Raw genomic sequence first — 23,013 nt, forward strand, 5'->3', positions numbered from 1 at the left:
TTTTGGGTTGTGTTTTCATTGTCATTTGTTTCTAAGTATCTTTTGATTTCCTCTTTGATTTCTTCAGTGATCTCTTGGTTATTTAGTAGCATATTGTTTAACCTCCATTTGTTTGTATTTTTTACAGGTTTTTTTTGCTGTAATTGATATCTAGTCTCATAGCGCTGTGGTCGGAAAAGATATTTGATACGATTTCAGTTTTCTTAAATTTACGAAGGCTTGATTTGTGACCGAAGATATGATCTATCCTGGAGAATGTTCCATGAGCACTTGAGAAGAGTGTATTCTGTTGTTTGTGGATGGAATGTCCTATAAGAATCAATTAAGTCCATCTTGTTTGTGTCATTTAAAGCTTGTGTTTCCTTATTTATTTTCATTTTGGATGATCTGTCCATTGGTGAAAATGGGGTGTTGAATTCCCCTACTATGATTCTGTTACTGTTGATTTCCCCTTTTATGGCTGTTAGCATTTGCCTTATGTACTGAGGTGCTCCTATGTTGGGTGCATAAATGTTTACAATTGTTATATCTTCTTCTTAGATTGAGCCCTTGATCACTATGTAGTGTCCTTCTTTGTCTCTTGTAGTAGGTTTGTCTGATATGAGAATTGCTACTCCAGCTTTCTTTTGATTTCCATTTGCATAGAATATCTTTTCCATCCCCTCACTTTCAGTCTGTACGTGTCCCTATGTCTGAATTGGGTCTCTTGTAGACAGCATGTATACGGTTCTTGTTTTTGTATCCATTCTGCCACTCTGTGTCTTTTGGTTGGAGCATTTAATCCATTTACATTTATGGTAATTATCGATGTGTGCATTCCTATTACCATTTTCTTAATTGTTTTGGGGGTTCTTTGTGTGGGTATTTTCCTTCTCTTTATGTGTCTTGGTGTGTTTTTCCTTGGATTTATCCTGTATGGGACTCTCTGCATTTACTGGACTTGATTGACTGTTTCCTTTCCCATATTAGGGAAGTTTTTGACTATAATCTCTTCAAATATTTTTCAGTCCCTTTCTTTTTCTCTTCTTCTTCTGGGACCCTTATAGTTCGAATGTTGGGACGTTTAATGTTGTCCCAGAGGTCTCTGAGACTGTCCTCAATTCTTTTCATTCTTTTTTCTTTTTTCTGCTCTGTGGTAGTTATTTCCACTATTTTATCTTCCAGGTCACTTATCCGTTCGTCTCCCTCAGTTATTCTGCTATTGATTCCGTCTAGAGAATTTTTAATTTCATTTATTGTGTGTTCATCATTGTTTGTTTGCTCTTTAGTTCTTCTAGGTCCTAGCTAAACGTTTCTTGTATTTTCTCCATTCTATTTCCAATATTTTGGATCATCTTTACTGTCATTATTCTGAATTGTTTTTCAGGTAGACTGCTTACTTCATCTTCATTTGTTTGGTCTGGTGGGTTTTTACCTTTCTGCTTCATCTGCGTATTTCTCTATCTTCTCATTTTGCTTAACTTACTATGTTTGGGGTCTCCTTTTTGCAGGCTCCAGGTTCTTAGTTCCCATTGTTTTTGGTGTCTGTCCCCAGTGGATAAGGTTGGTTCAGTGGTTTGTGTAGGCTTCCTGGTGGAGCGGACTGGTGCCTGTGTTCTGGTGGATGAGGCTGGATCTTGTCTTTCTGGTGGGCAGGACCATGTCCGGTGGTGTGTTTTGGGGAGCCTGTAACCTTATTATGATTTTAGGCAGCCTTTCTGCTAATGGGTGGAGTTGTGTTCCTGTCTTGCTACTTGTTTGACATGGGGTATCCAGCAGTGGAGCTTGCTGGTTGTTGAGTGGAGCTAGGTCTTAGTGTTGAGATGGAGAGCTCTTACCGATTGATATTACGTGGGGCGGAGAGGTCTCTGGTCGTCCAGTGTCCTGAATTCGGCTCTCCCACCTCCAAGGCTCAGGCCTGACACCCAGCCGGAGCACCAAGACCCTGTCAGCCACACAGCCTGGTATGTGGGGAGTTTCTTGCCTTTTGGGAAGTCTGAGGTCTTCTGCCAGCATTCAGTAGGTGTTCTGTAGGAGTTGTTCCACATGTAGATGTATTTTTGATGTATCTGTGGGGAGGAAGGTGATCTCCATGTCTTACTCCTCTGTCATCTTGAAGGTCCTCCTTCTTTCCTGTTTGTTGATTGATTCATCAGTCAGTCATATACTAACTCATTCAAGAAGTATAATTCCAGAGATATAGCAGTAAACAAAACTGATATTGTGTTTGCTTTCATAGAAGACAGCCAGTGAACAAGTAATTGGGAATGTGTTGCATTTAATGACAGGGTATGTTACAGAGGAAGCTAAGAGTATTGGAGATGATCTCTCTGAGAAAGTAATATTTAAGTTGAGACCTGAATGCTGATTAACCCTGGGAGAAGAGATGTTTCCCGGTAGAGGAAACAGCATGTACAAAACAGTATGTACTCTGAGGTGAAGGTGCTTGGCAAGTTGGAGGAACTGACAGAAGATATGTAAATCTAGAACATGAATGCAAAGGGGATAGTGCTAGAGTCTGGAGATTAAGCAGCACCATATCCCAGAAGGCTTTAGAAAAGCAGGTTGATGTGTTTGGACTTTATTGGAAGGACAATGTAGAGATTGTAGAGTTTTAAGCAGTAAATTGATATAATCCTAGCATGTTAGGGAGATCATTCTGACTCCCAAGTGGAAGGGGCAAGATTTGACACAAGGAGACCAGTGAGGTTATTTCAGCAATGAAATATAAGATGAGGATGGCTTATATTAGGATGATGGCAATGGGAATGGATAGAAGTGAATTGACTAGAGACATGTTTAGGAAATAGAAATAGGACTAATTTCTGATGAGGTCCTCATCAGAAGTCTTGTCTGACAGAAGGAGTGAAGAGTAATGGTAGTTTGTTGTTTTTAATTATTATTACCAAGCTTCATTAGGTATTTTTTATATGCCACACATCATGCTAATGAATCTCATTTAATCCCCAACAACCCTATAAGGTAGATATTGATATTTCTATACCCATTTTACAGACAGAAAACAGGATTGCAGTGATTAAATGCATTGTCCAGGGTTGTACAGTTGCTAATTAGCAACCTCCAGGTCAGCTTGAGCAACTGGCTGCTATTTCTCGGAGACAGGAGACCGTGAGCCAGGACAATTCTGTAGAGAAGAATGATGATTTCGTTTTGGGTTATGTTAAACTTGAGAGAGCTGTGAGGAAGCCAAGTGGGGTTTCAAGTAGACAGTGGCATCTGGTATAAATGCCTTCCTTTGTGTTGAATGAAGCAGAAGCCTGATGTAGCCGGTCATGGCAAGCAGAATAGGTACATGGAATTTTTAGGAGATTCATCAGGAACATTACTAGACTGAGTATAGTGCCTTATAGTTCCATTAGATGTATTGAATGAGATTGGATTTCCAAAGTGAGAATAAGACTTTGAATTCATATGTATTTCCTTTTAATCGAAAACCACTAATGGTATTAATTAAAGCAAAACCTTTAACTTAAAACTGGGTAATTAGCTGTGATTTCAGAAATGTAAGTAGAACCGTAATTCATGAAATTGATACGTATTCCTCCTGGTCGCTGAGATTTAGCCACCAACCTTCTGCCATCCTTCTTTCCTCATCCTCTCTTCCAACTTTATGTATGGCAAATCTTATGTGGTTTTGTAATGAGCGTCACGTAGAAATTTATAATTAAACAGCAGAGGTGAAATGTTCTGTTGTGTTGCTTCTGACTCGATCTTTATTTTTCAATTTCTGAGTAAAAGCGCTGCAGATTTAAAGCCTCGTAAACTCTCTTTTATTTAGAAATTGCTACTCGCAAGTGTAGGAAAACTGTAAAGTTTGCAAAATGTTTTACTTGGTGTTCCAAATATCATCTGTCAGAGTATGAACATGTGCTAGCTACAGCAATATGTTAAATAAGGCAAAGAAGAAATTTTCTTTGCATCTCTTTCCAAACTCTGCAGACTGTAAGATTAGATCTTCTCGAATGAAGTAAAGAGGGTAAAGGAGCAATTAGGGTAAATTCAATCAGGATAAAGTTATTCTGGTTGACTGTTGCCTAGAGCTCTCTTTTAGAAGGATCTCTCCACTTCAGTGCTGGTCACGAACAGTAAAAACAGAGAGACCTTGGTTGTCTTGCTGCAGCCCCTATGGCAGTGTTGGGTGCAGAATAGGAGTTCAGTGAATACTTGTTGAATAAATGACCACACAACAATAACAACTCTTTCTCCTCCGTTTATTAACATACTAGTATGTTCCAGGCATTGGGTTAAAGATTTTATGCATATTATCTCATTTAATTCTTATCCCTATTTTATATATAAAGGCGATGAGGAAACTGAGGCTTGTTGGGGTGAAATCACCTGCATCTTGTTAAGATCTGGTAGTAGTAGAGCCAGGACTGAAACCTGGGTCTATTGGACTCCAAGATCCATCCCCTCCTAGTTCAAAAGCTTAAGACAGGAGGTGTTTTTCCCTACTTGTGCTGTTACTTGGGTCTACATTTTTATTTTTTTATTTTTTAAAATTTATTTTATTTTTTTGGGTGCATTGGGTCTTCGTTGCTGCACGCGGGCTTTCTCTAGTTGTGATGAGCGGGGGCTACTCTTCGTTGCGTTGCGCATGCTTCTCATTGTGGTGGCTTCTCGTTGTGGAGCACGGGCTCTAGGCGTGCGGGCTGCAGTAGTTGTGTCGTGTGGACTCGGTAGTTGTGGCTTGCGGGCTCTAGAGTGCAGGCTCAGTAGTTGTTGTGCACGGGCTTAGTTGCTCCGCAGCATGTGGGATCCTCCCGGACCAGGGCTCAAACCTGTGTCCCCTGCATCGGCAGGCGAATTCTTAACCACTGCGCCACCAGGGAAGCCCCTACATTTTTAAAATTCAGTATATTTTGAAATATAGTGAGGTAGCAGCATTTTTAAAAATTCATTTTTATTAGTGAACTCTAATAGATTTTCCATTTCTCTAGTCTGTATATGGGTGCTTGAACTGCATTAGTGTATCCAACTACAAATGTGACCAAAATGTAAACTTATTATAATATTTTCTACTTTGATATGATAAGGAGATACAGAAGACTTTGCATTATTTCATATATATTAGGAAGCCCAACCATTAGGCAGTGTATTTTTTTTTTTACGTCTTTATTGGAGTATAATTGCTTTACAATGGTGTGTTAGTTTCTGCTTTATAACAAAGTGAATCAGCTATACATATATCCCCATATCTCTTCCCTCTTGCGTATCCCTCCCATCCTCCCTATCCCACCCCTCTAGGTGGTCACAAAGCACCAGCTGATCTCCCTGTGTTATGCGGCTGCTTCCCACTAGCTATCTGTTTTACATTTGGTAGAGTATATATGTCCATGCCACTCTCTCACTTCGTCCCAGCTTACTGTTCCCCCTCCCTGTGTCCTCAAGTCCATTCTCTACGTCTGCGTCTTTATACCTGTCCTGCCTCTAGGTTCTTCAGAACCTTTTTATTTTTTTTAGATTCCATATATATGTGTTAGCATATGGTATTTGTTTTTCTCTTTCTGCCTTACTTCACTCTGTATGATAGTCTCTAGGTCCGTCCATGTCACTACAAAAAACTCAATTTCATTTCTTTTTATGGCTGAGTAATATTCCATTGTATATATGTGCCACATCTTCTTTATCCATTCATCTGTTGATGGACATGTAGGTTGCTTCCATGCCCTGGCTATTGTAAATAGAGCTGCAGTGAACATTGTGGTACGTGACTCTTTTTGAATTACGGTTTTCTCAGGGTATATGCCCAGTAGTGGGATTGGTGGATCATATGGTAGTTCTATTTTAAGTTTTTTAAGGAACCTCCATAGTGGCTGTTCTCCATAGTGGCTGTATCAATTTATATTCCCACCAACAGTGCAAGAAGGTTCCCTTTTCTCCACACCCTCTTCAGCATTTATTGTTTGTAGATTTTTTGATGATGGCCATTCTCACTGATGTAAGGTGATACCTCATTATAGTTTTGATTTGCCTTTCTCTAATGATTAGTGATGTTGAGCATCTTTTCATGTGTTTGTAGGCAGTGTATTTTTAAACCACCTTGATTTCTTATGTCTGATTAATCTGGAAAAGGTAGCAGGTTGAAGGTGGTCTCTGTGTGGTTACCCATATCTGTCATTATTGTGTTTGTTCTGATGGACTTTTATTCTCTACTAATTTATTGTCATTTGCTCCTCCTGCATGCCCAACCCAGATACCAAAAATCTAATTTCCTAATGACATCATTATCTCTATAGCAGCTGGTTTTGATAAAGGATTCTAAGTCCAGTGAGTTAAGAAGCAGCAGCAAATGAATTTAGAAGAAACAAATCTTGTGTATGTTCTTGTCATTTTTAAAAAGTGTGAGATGTGGAAGTGATTTTTAAACAGTAGTATGATGTAATTTAAAATATTTATATATATAACATTCAGAAATACTGTGTATTTTCTGAGTCTAAAGTACTATACGTATAAGTATTGGTGTTTTAGAAAGTTCTGGATGGCGAACGTGGAGAGCACTGCTGAACACGGCGCACTGACAGTTACTCCCTGCGAGGATCTCGCCACCTCCTTCTTTCCACTTACCTGTCGTTGTTCTTGGTCTGTCTTCACCTCTCTTCTCCATCTGCCTCATATCTTCTGTTGAGCTCTTCCCAATCTTGGAACTCCACTGAGAAACCGATGGGATGTAGTTTATATGTTCATGGTCCTGTGGTGGTTGGAATTCTGAGATGATATGGACATACCTCGTTTTCTGAAAGACATGGTGTGTTACACTAGTTAAAAGGCTTTTTCAGGTCAGTGACCAGAAAATGTTCAATCTGTTTCTGGTGCCTCACTTGAAGTATTCAAGAAAACTCACTAATGAACAGATATTTGATGCCAATTTAAAATGCTACCATTTAAGAGGGATTTTCAACTATCTGAAAAATGTTGGAACAACTTGTGGCATTGTTTGGTTTGGTGAATCCTATAATGGATCCTGTAATATAAGAAGACGGCATTGCATGCACCCATTCTAAATGAGATTAAATTATAATGGAAATATTTCCATCCTTCCCTCCTACCCAAAGCCTGTTTTCTTCCTTTTCCAAGTCCCTGAAATCTTTCCGCCTGCTGTTTGGCTGTTGCTGCCACCTAATGTCTCAAAATAAAATTGCAATGAGTTTGCCTTTTCCAAAAGAGTCACATTATTGTGCAATTTATGGAAATAACTGTTTGAGAGCAACAGTTGTTTTTCTTTAACTCTTAAATAATAACACCCTGAAGTGATTACTTATTGTGAAGACAATATGGGTAGCATATATTCCACTAGCAAAATGTGCAACTAATAAAGCAGGAAGGGATTTAAGAGTCCTAGTCCCTAGTAAAGGACAACTTGCCAGTGTGACCTTGACGTGTACTTCCCTTCATAAAATCAGGCTCGGTGCTCTGAAAGATCTGTTCCAGCTTTAACACCTTTTTCTTTTCTGTGTGTATTTTTGGTTATAAAAGTATAACCCTTATACATGACGCTGTTTATTTCTTTGGGTTAACGTTCTCAGTGTTGACTGTGTTTTCTTTTAGAGTTGTGGTAAATAGATGATCACGTTTTCACTGTATGAGTAGATAGCTTTGATGGCTTTCCTTTGCTCAATTAGCAGAGACAGATCTGAAGATTTTCTGTTGTAAATACAGCCGTACACAGAGTAACACTTCCTTGCTTTCTTAGTTATGTGTGGGCTTCCTTACCTTGACTTTGGCCTTGTAACAGAAGTTGCAAAGATTGCAAAGTTAACTGTGCTGCTTACAAAGTTCCTGGATTTTTTTCTTTAATCCATATCTGAACTTTAAATATTTATAATTACACTATTCAATTTTCTTTATAATTTTGAAATAGAGCATTAGTATTTCCATGGCTAGAAAGAGATCTGAAGGTAGAAAGTTTTCTAGATACAGGAGAGTGAAAAGAGATGGAGTTTGCTGTATGTGACAGCATTTTCTTTATTTTATTTTTTAAAAAATATTTATTTGTTTATTTGGCTGCGCTGAGTCTTAGTTGTGGCACGCGGGATCTTTTAGTTGCAGCATGCAGGATCTTTTAGTTGCGGCCTGTGGGATCTAGTTACCTGACCAGGGATCGAACCCCGGCCCCCTGCCTTGGGAGTGTGGAGTCTTAACCACTGGACCACCAGAGAAGTCCCCGACAGCATTTTCTTGAAATCGTGAAGAATGTTACAATTTGGCAAAAACCTTTCCTTGAGGATTCTGTAATCTTAAACTGACTTTGTAAAGAATATTTTGTTTATGCATAGTGTTTTAACAGATATTTTGGTTGTTGCTGTTTCTCTTAGTAACATTGTAAATAAGACATTCATCCTTTATAACTCTGTAGATGGTTAAGACAAAGTTGAATGAACATAAACCCTCACCTTCAACTAGTTTTGGCTTAATTGTTAACAGATCTTTTATAGAATTGATTCCTAGACCTCTGGTGGGTGGAGAACCTTTTGAATAAAATAAAAATAAAAATGGATTTGAACCTGCTATTATTTTTTTGTTTAGATACCATCCCTATTCAGATGGGCAAGAATCTGAATTAAATACAGTTTGCTTTGCTACTGTCCTTTGCCTACAGACTTTTCAGACAGGTTTCAGTGATCTTGTTCAAGCCATCCTGACCGAATTGTACCAGTAAAATCTTGAGACTCACAGCCTGAAGTGACTGGCTTACTGCTAAATATAGAACTCTTATTGAGTTCCTTTGAACTGCTAATTTTGTTAGTCTATTGAAAAAGTTACTATTACTACTATCAGGTTTATCAGGCACAATTCCTTATAAGCTTGTGCAGAATGATCAGAATTTCATTATCTTTTTGCTACTGAAACCTTTCTTTTCTAATACTCTACAGTTTTATTAAACATTGCTGTCAGATTTCTGTTTATTAACCAATTATTACTCACAGTTTTTCCTGAACTGAATACTGAATTAAGGCATAGGATGGCTTTAAAGTAGTGGTTAAGAGCCTAGCCTCTGAAGTCAAATTTCCTGAGTTTGAATCCTAGCCTTACTTTGCTCTATGACCTTGCACAAGTTATTTAACTGCTGTGAACTTCAAGCCTTCCCTCATATCCCAGATGAGGTCTGGGACAGGCTCCCATAGCACTCTGTACTTTGCAATGAAATAATTGTTTTAATCCTTTTTGTTTAGTGCCTTTCTCTTCCTACTGGATAGTTTGCTCCATGGTGCCAGAAACTGCCTTTTTCTTTATGGTTTTTCTAGTTCCTGACACGTCTTGCACATAGATGAATGGTAAATTTTGTTGAATGATTAAATGAGTTCTCATTTAAGAGGTAAAGAAACTGAGATGTGTATCATGCGTGCCTTACCCCAATTCACACATTTTCTGAAACAGTTATAAGTAGAATTCGAGTTTCCGGTCTCCTACATAATAGTACTTTCCGCTCTTTCTACCACACTATGAAAGTGGAAGATCTATAGAGGGGTTAAGCAATATCTACAAATAATTGTATTACAGAGGCAGAATACACACATACTTCAAGGGACTAGGGAAATTGAGAGGCAAATAAAAAGTGCTTTTGCCAGGGGTTGGGTATAGAGAGGCTTAATGAAGGAGGAAACATTTGAACTGTCCCTACAGGTAGATTTTGGACAGGTCACTCTAGACATAAACAGCATTTTATGTAATTGTATGTATCATCTTAGTCTTGATATCTTTAATCTCTTTTTTTTCAATAAATCTCTAAAATGTATATGTTAGCCAGCTAATGATCTTGTCTTATTTCAGTGAACAATGTGGGAATGTCATATGGGTATCCGGAATACTTTTTGGATGTTCCTGACTTGGACAGTGTAAGTCGTTCTTTATAGATTATGGTCACAAAAAGAATGCACGTAGGTATGTATGAGACAATATGGTACAACGTTCAGGCTCTGAGCACTAGAGTCCAACTAACGGCCGAGGTTCACACCCTGGTCTTTCTACTCTACCTGATTTACCCGGGGAATGACCCAACCATACTTAGTCTCCGTTCTCCTGTCTGTAAAATAGGCAGCTTTACAGAGATGTTAGAAGGATTGAATGAGAAAATATTTATCACCTCATTTGTACAGAGCCAGGTTCAATAATAGCTCCAGTTTTTTATTATATCAAAACAGCTCTGTTTAAGTATCAGGATTCTAAACATCAATTTAAAAACCATAAATGTGTTAATATCAGTATAAAGCAATATGGTTGATTCAGATAAACTAGCTCTACCAAAATGAAAACTATATCCTTGATGCATGTATAATTCTTTAATTAAAACTAGAAAAGCATATCATTGAAGGAATATGTAAATTTTAAAAAATTGTTGAAAACCTTAGATTCAATAATTTCTCCTTTCCATGTTAGCAGAGAGGAAACTGCATATTTATTTTAGGTTTAGTATGTCTTTTTGCTTGCACATTTCACTTGTACATATACCTTGAATTTTGTATATTAGTATGAATTGCTGCATTTGGTAGAAAAGTACGATTACACAGAGTAAAATAAAATCTGCCTCTTTGCCCCAACTCCTCTCATTTTCCAAGTTCTTTACTGTATCTGGGGAAACTTTCATTGCGTCTCTGGATCACTTACATATGTATCTAATATGGTTACTTCCATGATCAAATCTATATAAAATTATCAATATTTCTTTTGCAGACCATCAAGAAACTGATAAATGTTAATGTTCTTTCTGTTTGCAAGGTAAGCAGCTTCTTTATAAATATGTCATCTTCTTTTGTTTTTTTTTTTTCTATTTAAAAACACTGAATCAGTTTGTTCACTTCAGTCAGCTCTTGTTTTGATGTAAGTACATATTCCAGATGAAAGCAGTCTATTTCCTTGTGTCTTCAGGAAATTGAACTAAATACCAAACAGGTGTCTGTATAGTTTTACTTTTTAACAACTGAACATTTATTAAATGCCTCTTATACGCAAGCACTGTAGTAGGCCCTGGGACTATACAAACTAACTTAGGCTGAAGATTGATTTTTTTACCAAGTTTTCATCTGCATATAATTCATCACTGATAAATTGTTTCCATTCCATATCCCCTGTGGTCTATGTAAGGTGATGAGCTAAATGTTGTGGGAAAGCATTGTATGGGGAGTATGGGACCATAGAATAATAAGAGTGATTTTTATTAGCCACACATGAAAACTACTCTCATTTCTAGTTGCTTGGCATTCATTATAGCCGTGTCACTCGTATATGCCAACAAAGACACCACAGCTAATATATGATAAAAGGACGAATAGCTAGGAAGTATGAGCATCTGAACGCCATTTCCCCTTCTATTTTAACAGTAACTACAATGAGATATCATACCTTGATTATACATACCAGACCAGAAGAAAATATTGCCTGAGGCAGAATTTCCATATGTAATGTTGGGTAGTTTAAATTTGAACATACTGATGGAAAAGCCTAATGATTTTCATTAGCTCTTATATACTAATTTAAGAAAACCAAAAAAACATTTAGCTCAAAACTATTTGAAGTGACCAGATAAATATAAATAAGAACGTAATTATTAATTTTTACTCGATGGCATAGTCTTGATCTTTTTTTCTATTGTGATATTTAAAAGTAAAGCTCTCCTTGGGTCTTCATTTCCTGAGAAATCATAACCCTTACATGGTTGATTTCAAGTTCAGGGACCCTAAAATCTTAACCCTTGGTCAGCTTTTCATGTATGGCCGTGCTTCTCCCTGTGTAACGTATATGTTGCTTTTAAAGTATGTAGTTAATTCAGTCTTTATAATTTCAGTCTTTAGCAATATGGTTGATTCAGGTAAACCAGCTGTACCAAAAAGAAAGCTACATTGTTGATGCAAGCACACTGTGTAACATTTGGTAGCTTGCTACCGAAAGGCACCTCTAATGAATCATATTGTAATATGACAAATAATTTTATAAAACAAATAATCGCTGTATCTCTTTCGTTGTTGTTATTAACCAAGACTTTTTCTCAATTAAAGTAGTTTGTGAGGCAAACTATCAGTACAAACAAGTGCATCGGTGATTAGCTTTGGATCAAGTCCCACATGCAGAAAATTAATGCTTTTAAAATGCGGTTAAGGGGACTTCCCTGGTGGCGCAGTGGTTAAGAATCTGCCTGCCAATGCAGGGGACACAGGTTCGAGCCCTGGTCTGGGAAGATCCCACATGCCGCGGAGCAACTAAGCCCGTGTGCCACAACTACTGAGCCTGCGCTCTAGAGCCCACGAGCCACAACTACTTAGCCCGCGCGCCACAACTACTGAAGCCCGCGCGCCTAGAGCCTGTGCTCTGCAACAAGAGAAGCCACCGCAATGAGAAGCCCGCACACCACAGCGAAGAGTAGACCCCGCTCGCCGCAACTAGAGAGAGCCTGCGTCCAGCAATAAAAACCCAGTGCAGCCAAAAAATAAAGAAATTTAAAAAAACAAAACAAACAAAAAATATGGTTAATGTGCATGTATCTGTATAGTTTTAAAGGTATTTCCCTTGGCATACTATGTAAATGTAATCGTTCTTCAATAATCTGTATGAGGTTTCAAGTTAATTAAATAACTCCATCATTTACTAGTTATACGGCCTTGAGTGAATTACCCTCTGTGCTTCAGTTTTTCATCTGTAAATTGAGGATGATAATTCTCTTTACCTCACAGAGTTGTTTTGGGAATTAAACAAGGTAATATGTGTAAACCTCTTTAGAATAGTGCTCAGATCATACTAAAGCCTCTAAAAAATGTTTCTATTACTTTGTTAAACTCAGAGGTGATAAAGATTTTTAGTAAACATGTGCAACTGTTACTTTTTTTAGCAAGCAAATTATTATTTATTTTGGCTGCATCGGGTCTTCGTTTTGGCATGTGGGATCTTTTTGTAGCGGTGCATGGGCTCTTTGTTGCAGTGTGCAGGCTTCTCTCTAGCTATGGCTCACAGGTTCCAGAGCGCGTGAGTTCTGTAGTTTGCAGCCTGCCAGCTCTCTCGTTGTGGCACGCGGGCTTAGTTGCCCCGCGGCATGTGGGATCTTAGTTCCCAGACCAGAGATCGAACCCGCATCTGCTGCATTGGAAGGCAGATTCTTTACCACTGGACCACCAGGGAAGTCCCATAGCAAGCAAATTTTTTGATGAAAATTAATATCACTTCTAGTCTGTAGTTTATGGTTTTGCCTTTTGAAATGACTGATTTGTACTATTGTTTTGATAATCTTTTCTAATACATTTGGCCAAATGCTTAAAAATAATGAGAGTTTAAAAATAATGTTTTATTATGTACATGTGTTTCATAATATATTGTAATGCGTTAATCATGAAAAATATTTCCCAGTGTTTAAATTGTATTTTATAGAATTTGGGGGTTTTAAAAAATATCTTTATTGGAGTGTAATTGCTTTACAATGGTGTGTTAGTTTCTACTGTACAACAAAGTGAATCAGCTATATGTATACATATATCCCCATATCCCCTCCCTCTTGTGTCTCCCTCCCACCCTCCCTATCCCACCCCTCTAGGTGGTCACAAAGCACCGAGCTGATCTTGCTGTGCTATGCAGCAGCTTCCCACTAGCCATCCATTTTACATTTGGTTGTGTATTTATGTCAGTGCTACTCTCTCACTTTGTGCCAGCTTCCCCTTCCCCTGCTGTGCCCTCAAGTCTGTTCTCTACACCTGCGTCTTTATTCCTGCCCTGCCACTAGGTTCATCAGTACCGTTTTTTTAGATTCCATATATGTGCGTTAGCATCCGGTATTTGTTTTTCTCTTTCTGAACTTACTTCACTCTGTATGACAGACTCTAGGTCCATCCTATAGCATTGTTAATGCTAGCTCCAGATTAGTCTCCTGATAATTAAAATTCCTCTATCAGATAAACTGTGCAGTTTTTACTCTAGATACATTAGTATCTTCACCTGAGATCTCCTGCTTGTCAGTACTTCTGTGTTTGTATACCCTTACACTCTAAAACCCTGGCTTCCTCTGTCTCCCAAAACATGCATTTTGGGTTGGCAGTCTACAGAATAGTAGTGATAAAAGGCCAAGGTCCTGACCTTGATCTGTGAGAACCAGTCAGCTTGCTGTGCTCTGCAGTTACACACTGCCTCCTTCAAGCAGCATCTGAGCACAGGTCAGCATGTGCTGGTGGTGGTCACCTCATGGCCCTGCTTAAAGATGAGTAGTACAGTGGCGGAAGATGTGGATGAAACATCACCAGTCCCACAGCACTGGAGAGGATCTTTCAGTTTTCTTTAAAGTAACGATGAAATAATAATGATGCGCCAGTCCTAGTATCTCGACAGATTATAAAATGTTTCTCCCACCTCTTTATTCTTCCTCTTCCACTTTCTTTTTTCCCATGGGCATGGATACTTTTTCCCACGAAATGAGTTAGAGACAAATGCGAACTTATTAAACATCATGCCCTATCATACTGTGAGCCATATTGATGGGAAGTATCACCAGCAGAAGAGCTGGATATATGCTTAAAATTTTTATATGTGAACCTCTTTTTGCAAGCCACATCCCATTTACAAAGCACTAAGGGAGTTTGCTATTTAAAACACTTTTTCGTTAAGCCAAATAATCATCCTTTAATTTATCTTTCATGTAAATATGCATTTTCCTGTCCCTTGGTGATAGGTACTTTTAGTGGAAAAACAATTCAAAATTCTTTATTTATTCATCATGGAATTAGTAACATCTGGAGGACAGCCAATTAGTCTTCACTGTACTATAGGCAGGATCCGGGTCATTATCATCTCTGTAACACAGTGGACTAGTGACTGTTCAGGTGTGGATATGGTTTGATCAAACAGCAGGAGGTGAGTGGTGTGCAGTGGCCAGAGAAGTAAATTAGGACACGATTGTGCAGGTCCTTGAGTGCTGTGCTCAAGAGGGCAGAGAGCCTTAAAGTAGAAACAAGGTGTGATCTGGTGTACATTTTAGAAAGACAGTTCTAGTGGCAGAGCGGCCTGGCAATGTGTATTTTATGGTATGTGTGTTGATCTTGTACTGAGAAGGGGCATTCACCTTGATGGAGTTCTGTGTCTATCGCTCCCAGGTTTAGTGTTCTTTCGTTGTGCTGCTGTGATTTGCCCTATAGTATATTTTGATGAATTGTGCCTATTGTCCTTTAGTTGACTGTGTTATGTTGCAGGGCCAGGGCTACATTTTCAGTATCAGTGGCTGTTTGGAGCCCTGGGGTAACTTAAAAGAAGATGAAAATTAGTCTGGCTCTAGAATCTTACAAGGTTTTCTGGTGGCTGGATATGTGGGGAACCAGGGCATGGATGTCTGCAGCCTAATGCCTTAATGTATTGAAAAAGGCTTATATGAGAAAGAAAACAACCTCTTCTCACCATCAATATTGGTCCAAGTTTTATCTCCTCACCAAACCACATGATCGGAGCTGACCATCTGAGAAGTGTGCCAGGAAAGATTGGAAAAGTCAGCTTGCCCTTGTGACCTTGGGTTTGTGCCCCTAATTTGGAGATATTTCCTGGGTAGGGCGCAGCGTCTGGTTGGAAGCCTGTGCTGCCTCATGAGTATTGAATGACATGGCTTGACCTTCCTTCAGGTCCAGGATTAGTGCTTGGTCTTGTATTCCCATCCTGTATCAATAGGTCAGATGATAAAAATCGTATCAGTCCCCCATTCCCATAGAGGAATAACAGAAGTGAAATATCCTGACCGAGGGAATTACAGGTCATCAGCAGATGAAGTGGTGATGAGTGGTCCCCAGAATATTGAGGAAGAAATATTAACAAGAATAGTTGTGACTGTAGACCCCTGATGTTCAATTAAAGAGTCCAGATTAGCTCTCCCAGGCCTTTGTCTCTCCAATTCCATCTGATTATTTCACTTTTCATCCTATCCAATAATTTAGGATTATTCCTTTCTTCTCTCTCAGTGACTTGCTTAACTGGGCTTTCCCTTTACCAGGTTAGTTGAGGTAACCCAAGGGGTATTTAGAAGCCTTGTTGCTTGCTTTACAGTTTTGCTCTTAATACCTTCAGGGTTAAATTTAGTCTTGTTCTTATTCCCTGCAGAGCAGGAACATGCCAAGGTGAGAAGAGCAGTGGTGTGGAAATTCTACATAGGTGACTGATATGGCAGGTAGATCAGCCTTCAACTGGAAGAAAGGTCCTCCTAGCCAGGGCTTTTTTTCCTTGTCATTTCAGATGTTCTGTGACTAAAATCTAAGGTAAAGCTTATTTCTCCTCAGGAACAATGACCTTCAGACCAGAAATGATGGAGTTTACAGATAATTTTTTTTTTAATTTTATTTATTTATTTATTTATTTATTTATTTTTGGCTGTGTTGGGTCTTTGTTTCTGTGCGAGGGCTTTCTCTAGTTGCGGCAAGCGGGGGCCACTCTTCATCGCGGTGCGCGGGCCTCTCTTGTTGCGGAGCACAAGCTCCAGACGCGCAGGCTCAGTAGTTGTGGCTCACGGGCCTAGTTGCTCCGCGGCATGTGGGATCCTCCCAGACCAGGGCTCGAACCCGTGTCCCCTGCATCGGCAGGCGGACTCTCAACCACTGCGCCACCGGGGAAGCCCGGAGTTTAGAGATAATTAAACCTCCAGTTATTGAGCTACACCCTTCTACAATAGTTCCAGTTTTATGCCTGGAAGGGGTTTCCATCTCAGAATACGGAGAGTTTGCAAATGAAATTGTTGTATTGCTATTGATTATTGTTAGAGAAATCATGGAAAATGGGAAACGTGCCACAACTCCAGAGACAGGTATATACAAGTCCACTTTCAAACAGGTAGCACACTGAGCACCAACGCAAAGACAGGTTCTGAAGCAGATCTTTGCATTGTTTGTTACTGTTTTGAGATCACTTGTTTTAACATCTGCCACATTCGGCGTTGCCTTCCTTTCTAGGCCTGACTTTCTTTGATTCCTTTGAGGACAGTTTTAGAACCTCAAGACCCCATAGACTCTACATTCCTTTTCAAATGAACATGGCCCAAACCAAATTACCTGCACTTCCCACAGTTTACCTAAGTCTTCTGAAGGTACTGGGCCCTGAAGCTGCAACTGGGCTTGGTGAATACAGCAGACGAGAGGGAGTGGCGCTTCCTACACCTGGATCCCTTACGAGATTTCCAGACCATCATTCTGACAAATGGAGGGGATGTCCCAACCTTCTTTATTACCTTTCTTAGAGCAGAGAAGGAGGTGGGTGGAGGTGTGACCCAAGGAAAAATTTATTAACAATTTCCACTTACAGTGAAGTACCACTGAGTTTTGTTTGTTTTATTTGAGAATGGGGAGGAGGAGTATTAAGCAGGGGATCAGAATTTAGTTCTTCCTTCATCAGGTAATCAGCCAAAGTGGAAACTTGAAACCATGTCTTATTAGGAGTGGTTGAAAGAACTAGAGATGTTTAGCATGGAGAAGGGACGCGTGACATCGCACGCAGGCACACGCGTGCACACACACACATCTAATCAAGGCCAGTTAGTTCAACCTCCTAAGTATTTTGCAAATCAACTCACTTTTTATCCCCAGTGATAAAAGGTGAGTTCCCTTCTGATTCTAGGCCAGAGGTTGCAAATCAGTTGTCTGTGGGCTGGATGTGCCTACCAACATATTTTGGTTGGCTCCAGCTGTGTTTTCATATTGGGACATTTCACACCCAAATTTCTAGCTTCTCTTGGGAAAAATCTAAGACTAGGGTAACATAGACCTGAACTGCTGCGTGGCAACAAGTGATTAGAGCTGAGTAACAGCTGAGCATGCTGAGTAATTAGGCCTGCACTCTACAGATTACCACAGTCCCCACTAGTCTGACTTACTGCACTCATTTATGTTACCCACCTGGACCTTTTAGACATTTGAGTTCCTGTTCCCCTGTTCAGTAACTCCAAGTATTCAATCTACTCAAACTGAATCATTGCTTGCTTGGTTGAGTTGAAGAATTTGAATGGCTTTGACTAAATCAATGTCTTCCATCCCTATGATTATCTGAAATCAAATCACTTGGAGTATGAGGCCCTTTGCATGCTTTTGAAGTCAGGTTTTTTTCCTCATAATACCACTATGTATTCATTGTACGTCACTTAGCCATAATGCTATGCCCTGCCCATGGGATAGACAATAATAATAAATGTTTGGATGGATGGACAGATGGATGAAAAAGCACAGGAGAAGCGCTTGTTTACTTTTTCTTTCTACATGGATTTGCCTCTGGCATGTGGCCTAGTACCAGTAGGGGGAGCCCTGTATTAATTTGGAAATCCATCAGAAGAATCTCTGTTCAGCAGTCTAGTTGTATTTAATTTAGGGATTATGCTAAGAATTTATCCGCCCAACTCTGCCCCAAGAATTCAAGTTAACAGCAGTAGGAAATTTATAAACTGTAGGAAGGAGAGTATGACCCTCACCACTGTCCCCACCCAGGGCTTTTCAGAACGAAGACATTCCAAGTTAATATCTAGAGTCTTTTAATCCACTTGAAAGCAGCTATCATTAAGCTCTTAAAAATTTCCAAATTTGGGGGCACATTTAGCCCTTAGAGTCTCATAGGAATGGGTTGCTTCAGGCACAACCACAAAATGATGGGTTTGCCAAACTACATGACAACCACTCTTTCCATAGTTGTCATCTTAAAAAACGAGGGAGTAGTGGGAGATTGGTTCTAAGGTCCTTTCCAGCTCTAAGTAAAGCTAGTTTATAGGAGAAGTGCCTTATAAATGGGAGAAAATGTAAAAATCTCTTTGAGAACTTTAGGAATTATTTTCTCCTACCTAAATCTGTCCCTTTTGGAGAAGTCACCTTATTTGGGGAAAACGTAAGTAATAGAAACTCTTAGCATATTATAAAATGCTAAACTTAGAAAAACAATATGTGATGGTATGTGTGTTCTTTTTGTTTAGAGTTTATAAATTATGGCTTCAGTTTCATTATAATTAGTTGGCATTCACTTCTCTGTTCTGGAAAGTTCTTTTTCTTCTGTTAATTATTTTAACAAAAACCAGAATTTATTATAAAAGGAAAAGTTTTTTATGGCATGGGGCTGAATTTCAGGTTAAGTACTACGGGGTGAGGGGAGATGGCAAGGAGGGCTCATAACTTCCACAAAGACCTAAACATTAATAGAGAAGAAAACCAAACAATGCTCAACGATCTCAAAGCACTCTAAAAACTTTATCTCATTAAGCTTTTCACCCCCTGTGCAGTAAGTATTCTGTTAGCCATACAGGTGAGATTCTAAGAATTTCTAATTAAGTTGTATTCTTGGTATCACAGAGCTCAAATTCCGTTTGTCAAAGGAAATGTGTTCTGTGTCATTCTAGTGTGACTTCAGTACCACCTCATTTCTCCAAAACAGGCATTGTGTAACATCGTTGTTACTTTACGTAATTCTTTTCGCTATTATACTGTGAATTTAAAAATTATTGCTAATGATTCCAGTTGAAAATTTGTTTAAGGCATTTGCATCTGTTTCCTTCTAAGTTGTGTGGGTTCATTTTTCAGTTGCTTGAATTCAGATCCTGTTTACGCCAAGCAGGTTTCTCTGGGGTAGAGGGCAGGGCAGAAGTGGACAAAGTGGCTATTTGTGGGGTCCTAATTATTTGTACTAATAGCCTGGATTCCTGGGGCTTTGCCCAGATTCTAGAGCAAGTTGTTACACTTGCTACTGATATGTAGTGGTGATACAGGTGTCAATATTTGTTTTCTTATTTTACTAAAGTATCTTGAATTTTAATCTTTTCACTTGGGTTTTTAGTTATCTTTTTGAGCACTATACAGTAGTGTTTTCTCTATACTGTTCTCTCCAAAATATGACCAAACGCCAGAGGTTACATGATATTTAAAAAAAAATGTATTCCTCATAAAATTGTACTTTTTTTGTAATAACTGTCAACGCTTAGATTATACTTACATTGTTTTGGTCAATTGTACACCTATAATATTTGAAAAAATAAATCTTAAAAAAAATAATTTGATTGTAAAAAGAAATTATTTGCTTGTGAAATAATTGCATAATTTGCTTGTGTTATCAGTTTTCATACCAAACTAAAAAGTGGGAAACTCTGATTGGCTTTTGAGTATAAAATAAGGTTCCTTCTACAAACTCTTGATTACTGATGCCAGAGAAATGAAAAGAAAAAAAATTTATTCATGTTAATTTCTTTTAGAAATGACACTGATTGTGGGTGCTCTTCTAATTACAAAAGCAATGCAAGCAGTTGCCAAAAATGAGAAATATTCCAGAATACTACAATGGATGCATTTTAGTATAATGTCTTCAAGGATTTTCTAGGCCAGCCAATGCATTTTTTAAAAAATTTTATTTATTTTTTTATACAGCAGGTTCTTATTATCCATTTTATACATATTAGTGTATATAGGTCAATCCCAATCTCCCAATTCATCAAGCCAGTGCATTTTTGAGTCAGGTTATCTCAACTGAATGATCTAATAATACTGATTTTGATTTTATTTGAAGTAAATCAGCCTCTTATTTATTTCCCAGCCAGGATATACGTAGTTGTGGCAATAAATACCAGTAAATATTTCACTCTTGAGTAGAATATGTGGTGTCCCCAAGAGGAATTGTAAATTGAGCTATTGTTGGTGAAGACTCATTTATCTTTGTATATGTGTATACTCTATGGCCAGCTTGCATACAAAGTGATGTGATATCTTGGTATGAGATAACATATAGTGACCTTTCTCCCTGTGATTTTAGACATCTAGGACTTTTTTGTAGCAAGGATTGATGAAATCGTCACTCAAAAGTATATATAGAGAGGAAACATTTGTGTTTTTTTCTTCTGCAAGAATTTAAAGCTCCCATTGTTGTAGAGGTACTATTACAGGACTTTTATCTACTTTTTAGGAAAGAATTAAATTTAAATTGTTTGCTGTATACTTTTAGAAACAGCCTCAACATAGAAGAAAACAAGTAAAGAAGTCATGTTTACTACTATTTTTCTAATATTCTCAACCATTGAACTGAAAAGTTATGGTAACCTTATTTTAGCGGTATCTTAGAGGAGCAAACATTTTCCTAGTACGGCAATTATCACCTGCAGATGGCCTAAAATAAGCATATTGAGTTAACTCCAGAAACAGCCTGTAAGCTGTGAGGTGGAGTTCAGATAGATAGTGAGATTTCACAGAAACACTTGGTGTATGGTATAAATAACCAGATATCAAGATACCAATCGATGCATATAAAGTAAAATGAGAATACTAATAGCTTAATTTAAATATCCTTTGTAAAACTTGATGTTAAAGAGAATTTAATTTGATGTTAACGTAGTGAAGCCTCTCTACTTATACACAGAATACTGAGTTACTTGTATACACATACCCAGATAAAGAAGGCTTGAAATTGAATTTATTATGATGTGTATTCTGAGTAGAAGGAAAGATAATTTAAGTATAAATAAAGGCATTAATCAATTTTATAAAAGCCGGCAGATTTCAGGTTAACTCTTCTTAGGCTTTTCAGTGTTGTTATATTTGATAGATCCGAGAAGATGGTCTATTTTATGGCAAGGGGAAATAATGTAGAGTCAGAGTTTAAGAGGAGAAACCAATGGACGATGCAAAAGAATATAACTTTTTCATGAGTGGATTTCTGTTTTTGCTGATGAATCATTTGGTCATTGAGCATTCCAACAAGTATTTCTGGCCCTTTAATAGCCAGGTACTGAAAACACTGCTTCTTCCTTTGGGTTAAGTTATTAAAACTTCTTGAGTTTTAATTCACCTGTATAAAGAATATATTTTAGTGCTCGCTTCAGCAGCACATATACTAGAATTGGAATGATACAGAGAAGATCAGCATGGCCCTGTACAAGGATTACATGCAGATTTGTGAGGTGTTCCATATTTTTGATGTTAACTAAACTTATTGTGGTAATCGTTTCACAATATATATATATATATATATATCATTATGTTGTTGACCTTAAAGTAATAAAAAGTTATATGTCAATTATATCTCAGTGAGATGGGGAGAAAAAAGACTATATTTTGAAGATGTCCACACATTGATGACCATCAAGACTGATTTAATGTTTAGCATGCTGTTGATATAATTTTGTAAGTCAGATTATATCTTACGGGGTTTTATTTCGTCTCTGATCATTTCCTGTATAATCTTTGCCGTTCAGAAAGGAGACATTTAATACATGACGTGCACAGTGTAAGGAAAAAATAGCTCCCAATGTGTGCATTTGTATTTCCTTAATATCCCAGCTGAAGGTGATATTTCTTATTGGACTGTATGTGTACATAATACGTAATGTGTAAATGTACATCTTGGGGAAAAACCTGAGTTGAACTTTAAAACTCTGCACGACTGCTTATTAAATATTCAAATGGTACTGAGATCCCTGGTCAGCATAAAGGAATCCGTCAGCAGATCTTGTAGACTTTCCTGGTAGTTCTCCAGATTGATCAGTGTCTACAAATCCCATCCCTTCTCTCCTTTTGTGTAGGAAAGCTGAACAGTTAGTGGCTACCCCTGTCAACTCTACTTATCTACTTTGCACTTAACAAGTCTCATTTCCTTACTGCAAATGCGCTTGTGCATGCGCACACGCATACACATGCACAGGCACACACCCCCCCCCCACACACACACACACGCCTACCCCTAGGTGAGAACATTTTTATTATCAGTCTTCTCCTTCCTCATCCTGCTTCTAGTGATCTCCGGACTTCGGGGAACTGCATAATAGCTTCTTTTCACAAAATGCTTGGGGACCCCTTTATAATACATTAGCTAAGCATTATGGTCCCCTGATGAAATGTACTAAATAAAAAAATGTTTTCAGATACGGCTAAGAATGCATGTAATCTATCCTCACAAAGAAAATCCTCCACAACTGTTACCATGCCTGATGTACATCTGCTTGTAATACTAGCATGGGAAGCCGTCCGTGACGTAGTATGATATGCACATTGCATGACGTATATAATAGGATGCACATATTTTTACTTCTTTGTATATTTCATCCATTCAACAGAAAGTTTTTTT

At 38.3% G+C, this 23,013-nt stretch overlaps 1 protein-coding gene and 1 non-coding gene across 3 annotated transcripts in view; both read left to right on the forward strand.

The window, feature by feature from the left end:
• The window catches only part of HSD17B12 (hydroxysteroid 17-beta dehydrogenase 12), a 174,045-nt gene that overhangs the window by 118,352 nt on the left and 32,680 nt on the right, over positions 1-23,013 (forward strand). For both annotated transcript variants that reach the window (XM_028500815.2, XM_007126406.4), the window contains exons 5-6: positions 9,772-9,836; positions 10,672-10,716. In XM_028500815.2, coding sequence (XP_028356616.1) covers positions 9,772-9,836; positions 10,672-10,716 — 110 coding nt within the window. The remainder of the gene's footprint in view (positions 1-9,771; positions 9,837-10,671; positions 10,717-23,013) is intronic.
• LOC112067467 (U6 spliceosomal RNA) lies at positions 21,760-21,865 on the forward strand. Its single transcript, XR_002893287.1, has one exon. It is a non-coding gene; the product is annotated as a U6 spliceosomal RNA (small nuclear RNA).

This window comes from Physeter macrocephalus, chromosome 16 (genome assembly GCF_002837175.3).
Source record: "Physeter macrocephalus isolate SW-GA chromosome 16, ASM283717v5, whole genome shotgun sequence".
Taxonomy (NCBI): domain Eukaryota; kingdom Metazoa; phylum Chordata; class Mammalia; order Artiodactyla; family Physeteridae; genus Physeter; species Physeter macrocephalus.